The sequence below is a fragment of the Octopus bimaculoides genome, chromosome 2 (genome assembly GCF_001194135.2).
Source record: "Octopus bimaculoides isolate UCB-OBI-ISO-001 chromosome 2, ASM119413v2, whole genome shotgun sequence".
Classification (NCBI taxonomy): domain Eukaryota; kingdom Metazoa; phylum Mollusca; class Cephalopoda; order Octopoda; family Octopodidae; genus Octopus; species Octopus bimaculoides.
Genome location: NC_068982.1, coordinates 45,705,024 through 45,713,279, shown reverse-complemented (window position 1 = coordinate 45,713,279; position 8,256 = coordinate 45,705,024). Strand labels below are relative to the sequence as shown.

The 8,256-nt window shown below is 35.5% G+C and overlaps 1 protein-coding gene across 3 annotated transcripts in view; it reads left to right on the top strand.

The window, feature by feature from the left end:
- Positions 1-8,256, top strand: part of LOC106874350 (uncharacterized) — a 554,238-nt gene that overhangs the window by 517,031 nt on the left and 28,951 nt on the right. For all 3 annotated transcript variants that reach the window (XM_052976976.1, XM_052976981.1, XM_014922059.2), the window contains one exon: positions 642-851. In XM_052976976.1, the coding sequence (XP_052832936.1) occupies positions 642-851 (210 nt within the window). The remainder of the gene's footprint in view (positions 1-641; positions 852-8,256) is intronic.

The following is an 8,256-nucleotide window of genomic DNA, read 5'->3' as shown; positions in this document are numbered from 1 at the left end:
GCTCCGGCAGGGGATGGTGGCGAACCCTGCTGTACTCTTCCACCACAACTTTCTCTCACTCATACTTCCTGTTTCTGTTGTGCCTGTAATTCAAAGGATCAGCCTTGTCACACACTGTGTCACGCTGAATATCCCCGAGAACTACGTTAAGGGTACATGTGTCTGTGGAGTGCTCAGCCACTTGCACGTTAATTTCATGAGCAGGCTGTTCCGTTGATCGGATCAACTGGAACCCTCGACGTCGTAGGCGACGGAGTACCAACAGCAACGGGGGCTTAGAATTTTTTTCTCATTGCCCCAACTTCAATTAAAGTATGTTGGTGAAAATTTGTGATCGTAGTTGTATCCTGACTGCTATTTTTGGCGTGTCGGTGCTCCCTGTAGTACCCTTAATTATCAATTAACAATTTTTTTACCTCATAATATTTTTTACGCATGCTATACCACTTGATATTATTGTAAACAATTTCTCTCTCTCTCTCTCTCTCTCTCCATCTACCTATTTAGCTATCTATTTATCCGTCTACCAATCTATTTTTCTCACTCTTCCTCACTCTCTTTATCTATCTACTTATCTGTTTTTCTAACTGTCTGTCATCTATTTATCTATTTATTAATTTTTTTCTTTCTTCCTTTTCTAGTTTTTAAAAAACCCAGGTACGCAAAATGAAAAGCGTCACTTGATGTGTGACATTCTGTGCTTCTTCATGCTGACACCATTGGCTGGTGTGAGCATCTGGCTATGTCTGGTGGGCGCCGAATTCTTTTTGCAGTGGGACATCCGTTGGGAAGTACCCGGCCTGGCCTGCCTCGCTGTCTTTCTGCTCATCATCTACATCGTCTGGTGCACGGTAAGATTTACATATTACTCGAAATTTTTCTTTGAATTCGAAGCATATTTTCGTTTATAGCATATCTATTTCTGAAAATTCTGTCAATTAATATGCAGCTCATTGATAAAGATTCAAATTACCAGTATTGGTTTCAAATATTGGCGCAAGGCCAGGAATTTCGGTGGAAGGAAGTAAGTTGATTACATCGACCCCAGTACTCAACAGGTTCTTATTTCATCGGCCCCAAAAGGTTGGAAGACAAAGTCGACCTCGGCGGATTTTGAACCCAGAGCGTAAAAACGGACGAAATGCCTCTAAGCATTTTGCCCGGATGCTAACGATTCGGTCAGCTCGTAACCTTAAATTAACAATATTATAAACCCCTGATCCACGGACCTTCTCTCTTGACCCTCTTTAGCTATTCTAATGTTTCTGTAAGGGTTTTTGTTCCTCTAAACTAGTATGCTTTCTCTAATGAAACACACGTCTTCTGACGTCAACCTTACTTCTTACTTCACACCCCATAGCCTTCTCCGCAATCTCCACCACAATCTGTGTTATTTCACCCAGTCTTTCTCCTTTCTCTCCGGAAGGCCAAAGAACTTCAGTTTCATTTGCCTCTCCCCTCCACACACGCACGCACGCACGCACGCGCGCGCCACGATTTTTCTTGCAATCGTCTTTTTACAGATGCTGAAACTGTAGAGAAGAATGCAACAGTCACTGCGGGCATGCAACAATCATTAAGACAAATCCTTCTCCAGAAGAAGCATAACAAAAATATTTTAACAAAGGCAGGATGACTTCGTCTCGGATACGTTCATTATAATCACTGATTTAGTACAGGTAGCACGAAGAAACTTATAGGGAAATAATTATTTGTCGTTGATGAAACAATGTTAGTCAGTGACTTACAATGTTTTATCTATTTCGAGAAGTATCAGTGAGAATCCGGGAAATGATTAGGCCTTGTTATGACCTCATAAGTGAAACATAATAGCAGCGAAACTAGCTTGGGATTGTCTCCTGAAAAGTATTAATAATTCTAGTAATAAATTTTCTAGTTTTGTATCTATATTCACGGTGGTAGTCCAGCAAGACTGCAGCCGCATAGCTGAAGCGAATAAAAGAATACATACATACATACATACTGATATAATGATTTGGGATACAGAAGTCAAACTGTACAGTTGTGGAAATTAGCTGCCCAGCGGATGTTATTATGTCAGTGAAAAAGAGAACACCTACGCTGAACTGTTGAGAAATCTGCAATTACTCTATCCAGATTACAAGTTCAGGTTTATACCTGGAATTATTGAGGCCCTGGGCTATGTAACACACTAACTAAATAACTATATTGAGAAATTAGGCTTCTCAAAACCAGAAAGGAGAAAGCTAAATCGAAGACTACAGATCCAATCCACCACTAGAACTGTAAAAATCTGTAAAACTTTCCAGAAGTTTATCATTTAAATATATATGAGCATTTCTAGATATGCAACTATATGCATGAGAATATGTACATAAAGGAAAACATACAAATCTGCACATATATATACTTACAAACATACAATTATAAATACCCTGTTGTTGATGTTGAAATTCTAATGAAGTGCCTTAGATCTTGGTTAGAAACCGGCTCTATCTCTATTGGTAAGAAATCTTGAAATAAAACTGAACAATGACATACATACATAGCATCCCAAGAGTTACCGCCTTTTTGTTACCATATTTATATTAAAAATATGTTGCTGTTGTTTCAATTAATTTTGAAAATATTGAAGAATTTCTTAAAATAACTTATCCTTTATTTAAAAATGTTTTAAACAAATTAACTTGAAATTTTAATTTAGATCACCTTAAAACGGAAATTTGTGTCACAAAACTGAGAATGGTCTCAGGCGGATTCAGATCAAAAGGGTACTGCTTACCCTTTCACATGGCTATATTTCTCATTTATGTGTCTATGTTCATTTATCGAATATCTAAAGTGAATGTATATATGAGTATATTTGTGTATGTATCAATTTTCTGGCAAAACCCAGTTCATCGAAATACTTATGCTTAGATTTTATTTCATTCAAAAGATCTTACTCATAACACGAGTGTTTATGATTTCTGTCCATTTCCTGTTTTTCCTTTTTACATTCCTGTCATACAGCGAGAAATTGTGTTGTCCAACAGAGTCTGAAATGGAGTTAATTTTAATGCTATCACTAGTAGTGATATTAAACTGACATCAGTTAATTTAGCAGAAAAATAAGTAAGTTCGCTGCATCACTTCAAAGTAATTAACATTAGATTAGGTGTTATATCCCACTATATAAGGAGAGAATACGGTTCGCAAAATTCATACAAACTATCTATGTCTCCCGATCGCAGATTGCGCACGTTTGATAAAAAACCATAAAAATAGCCTAACTTTGGTTCAATTCAATAAGAATATATTTTATGCACATATTTAGTTGACAATCTTTTATTTATCCAATATCTAAAGCGATATAGACTTCTTCAAAAATAGAAAAATGTCTGTCAGTATTTAATTAAGGCAAGAAGTGATACATCTCTTTGAAAATACGTTATATCTATGGCAATAATCATATATAATTATGAATTTTTACTGCTGAAATTCTTCTTCTTCATCACAACATATCCCTATCAATCTTTTAAATGAAATATTACCCACTGTCTCAATGATTCTTTTCTCATAAAAGGTGCTAAGAATTATTGATAGCTGCAGAAGACAAGAGATCGTGTGTGGAACATGAAAAAAAGAAAGGAAAAAAAATTGTTATAAAAGATTAAGCATTAGTGTTGAAAAAGAAATATCATTTGCGGAAATTGATTTAGTAGAAGGGGAAAAATGTGTTATAATAATATGAAGAAAAGTGTCATATAGCCAATTATTTCACTGGCAATGAACCAATTTATATAAGGTTTACAGAATATTTATGCATTTATCTGTCTATCGATATCTATTCGTTATATATATGTGTATATACACACACACACACACACACACACATACAGACGTATGTATGTATGTATGTATGTATGTGCATATGTATATATATTATGCATGCACGTTTGAGCCCGTGCGTCATCATCATAGTCATCATCTTAACTTATTGGCAAAGATGAAAGATTACTTGAATATATTTTTTATATATGAATGCGCGTATATAGCTATCCAACTTATGCACGTATGTATGTATGTATGTATGTATGTATGTATGCATGTATGTATGTATATATGTATTTGCATACATATTAATATATACAGTTAGGCATATATATGCGCGTGGGCGGGTGTTTGTACGCATATACATATATTCATATATGTATAAATATATATATATAAACATATACGCATATATGTAAGTACATATACATATATATATGTATGTGCATATATACATACGCACATATATATACATATATACACACACACACACATGCACATATATACGTGCTTTTGTATGTATATGTATTTACACACGCACGGACGCATGTATTATCTTGTTATTGCTTAATATTTGGCTGGAGTCAGTGATTGGAATGCAGCCAAATTGAGACACGCTGACATGGCTTTTGTCGATCTTATCAACCTCAGTCCTTATTTCAGTGTGATACTATTTTATCGTTTTCTGTTTCTCCAACAGCTAAGTTATCTTCCTTTTAATGCTAATACTTATCATTCATAGCACTTTTGTTTCCATTTTCCTTTCTCTCTTTTTCCTTCTTATAAATGAACGAAACTAAAAACCTTCTCTTTTTTTTATTTATTTTGTTTGTTTGTTTGGAACTGTTAGAAATAGCAGCTAAATCTCCCTTTAATCACACGCTCCAGATTTCTTCTAAGAGAAGGACATATTTATAGATACTCCTAGAAAGACGAGATGAGCATGATTAGATTGACATTAATTATAGAGCTATTTCTTTGATCAGAGACAATAACGTCATCAACAGTATTAAAAAGGAATAAGTATACACTTTACGTCAACTTTATACAAATATGCTTTTGAACTTTCTAATGTAGGGTTTTTATTTTTATTTATTGGAAGTCACTCTCAACCCAGACTGTAAGTAGTCAGCAATATGAGAGGCTTCAAACAACACTTAGAACATTGGGATTTACAAAATGAAATTATTTTCATCTCTAATTTAGAGAAGCTGCTCAAAAGTTCATACAAAGATCAACATAATATTTAATAGAAATAAGATTTTTATGGGAAACATGAAAGAAGGAAGTGAGTTCTATGAAAACAATTTTCGAGCAAAGAATCTATTAGAGCAGAAACATTTTTGGAAGAGCGGACAACATCAGATAAAGGATGTGAATTAGCAACATAAGCCCACTACAAGGCTGCGCAGTAGCTTGGGCGTAAGTGTACCACGGTTTCACTATATGTTGCTTTCGAATTTTGGCACAAAGCCAGAAATTTCAGGGAAGGGGTTAAGTCAATTACATCGACACCAATGTTCAGCTGTTACTTATTTCATCGACCCCGAAAGGATGAAAAGCAAAATCGACCTCGGTGGCATTTGGACTCAACGTATAGACAGACGAAATGCTACTAAGCATTTTGCCCGGTGTGCTAACGATTCAGCCAGCTCACCGCCATACTTTCTCTATATATTGGTCAGCAATTTTGGTACAGGGTCAGCAATTTTAGGGAAGAGTAAGTCAATTACATTGACCCCAGTATTCAACTGGTACTTATTTTATCTACTCCCGAAAGGATGAAAGGCGAAGTTGACCTCGGTGGTATTTGAACTCAGAAGATAATGATGTATGAAATACCGCTAAGCGTTTTGCTGGTGCGCTAACAATTCTGCATGGTCACCGTCTTATTTCCTCTATATATTTCCATGTGTACTTCTTGCCAGTGAATATCTTATTTCGAGACACTTACCCAGGTTCACTTGCATCGATTTTGCATATTGGTTAACGGTATCTAATGAGATTTGATTTCTCCTTCATCTCCTCCACCAAACATTTAACTTGTCTTTCATATACCTCAATATCTACTGCGACGTTTTGGAGCGTTTCAGAGAGGACATTCGGCAAAAGCGACGGGGTCTGTGGAGCGCGAAAAATTGAATTCTTCACGACGGCAGTGCACCGTCACTGAGCTCTCCTAACTCGTAAGTTTCTCGCCAAAAAGCAACACAGTATCGCTTCCGCATACGCCCTATTCGCCAGATTTAGCACCCGCAGACTTCCATCTCTTCTCCAAGATGAAAATGCAGCTCAAAGGTTGCCTTTTTAACACCGTTGTCGAGGTCCAGAGCGCATTGCAGAAGGTCCTCGACTGGCTTACGGAAAATGACTTCCAGGCCGGATTTCTAAAGTGACAGGAACGCTGGAACCGGTGTTTTGCTGTGCAAGATGACTGTTTCGAAGGAGATGATGTTAAAAGTTAAGTAAATGAGTCCTGGAACATTTTGATACCACCTTGTAACTGTGTCAAGGCATATATGCTTAGGTCCTCAATGAAAATATTTCTATTTTTTATTGCTTATTCTTGTGAAGTGGGTTTGCTTGCACAGAGTTAATTAAGGCTAGTCAAGAAGTTCAAGAAGAACAAAAAAAATCTTGTAAAAAAACATCATTTCAGACAGATTCAGCACAGTTTCTGAAGCAGAAATATCGTTATAGTAAATATTCTGCTCAATTCCACAAATTTGCTTGTCACATACTTGACCTTAATCATTTGAGCATGTCCCTTAGTGGCCGACAATATGTGCATCTCTGATCAGGAGCATCATAGCCATGTGTTGGGGAGCACCATAGCTATGTGTTGGAGAGAATCATAGCCATATGTTGAAAGGGGTTTGAATAAATATTGTAACAAAAGCAAAATGTGAAGGAAATATTAGCCATTTTTCATACGTTCTAGGGGTAAGCAAACAGAAAATAGTAGTTTGCTATCCAAGGACAAAAATCGGCGATAAACATTAATTATAATTAATATCTGTTATCTTTGAAAGGTATTGTATATAACAAATATTTTAAGACACAGGAAAGATCTTTGTATCCAAACCTGAACCAGCAATCTACTCTCGTAGGATTTTTTATTAATGCTTTCAGTATGCCAGTTAGAATTTCTAGGGTATTTCATTTGCTTTTCAAGCGTTGCTATGTCTTAAAAAAAGCCGTATTATATTCGTTAAGCTTTATATTTCAAATGCAGAATTCCCATGCATTTCAGATGCATCTCATCTATGAATAAAGTTGATGGCTTAGATTTCTACATTAAACAAAATAGCTTTTGATCCATTATATGACTTGTAATTCTTAGAATGAACCCGCAATAGCTATTTCGCTTTTCATCTCTCCGAAACGCACAGAGGCCAAACACAATGAAGGATGCATTTACAATCTATCCCATCTTTTAAAAAAAATGTTTGATTATATATTCATATCGTGAATCTTCTCAATCATTAATCACTGAGTAGTTCAAACTAATATAAACAACGAGAACAACAATAACAAACACAGCTAATTTAAATTAGAATATCATTTTTATATTCAAATATTTCCTCAATTGTGGGTTTGTAAGTTTTCATATCTTCTGAGCCTGTTTTCCTTTTTTGTGTGTGTGTGTGAGAGAGGGGGGGTGCGCGTGTGCGTGCGTGCGTGTGTGTTTTGCTCGATCACTTTAGATTTCTATCTGTGTGCCAGGCATAGCATATCAGAATAGTATTAAGGTGAAAGCGCATTCTGACTCTCCTAGCAATTGGCAATATACAGCAACAATACGTGACAGCAGAATTCAAGTGTTAATATTATAATATTGCATCACTCATAATCAATATCTCCATATGCTTGGAAATACACCCGATGAATACAAGATGAAAATGTTGTCTAAATCATACAAAGCTTATCCAAAGTTAAATTTCCAAAAGAAGAGATTAACTGAGTGATTAAGACAGAGGTGATGGGTTATATCTACTGAAACTAATCTCTGTACTGATCTGATCTACTTGCAACAATTTTGATTTATGTCATCTTTCAGGAAACTTTCTGGCAACTGATCAAATATTGGTAGCCCATATCTGTACGTCTGTTGTTCACGTCCGTCACATTAATCTATAAGATGCTTGCTTTGATTAATACAACAGCCTGTCCTAGTTTTTAAAACATAAATCATCACCTTGCTTATGAACAGTTTCCTTTCAATTGCTTAGTGATAAATTTCATTGATATAATAGTCGGCTTTGCTAATTTAATAAATATTTCATATGACGGTTGGGTCCTGTATTTTATAAATTTTTCAGACACATCAATATGATAGTTAGTCATGCGGAGATAATAAGTAGCATGATGTTTCATGTACTGGTCAGATATATATAATAATTAATCATACTTATATCACAACCATTTTTAGAACATTATTTGTCAAACATTTGACTTTAT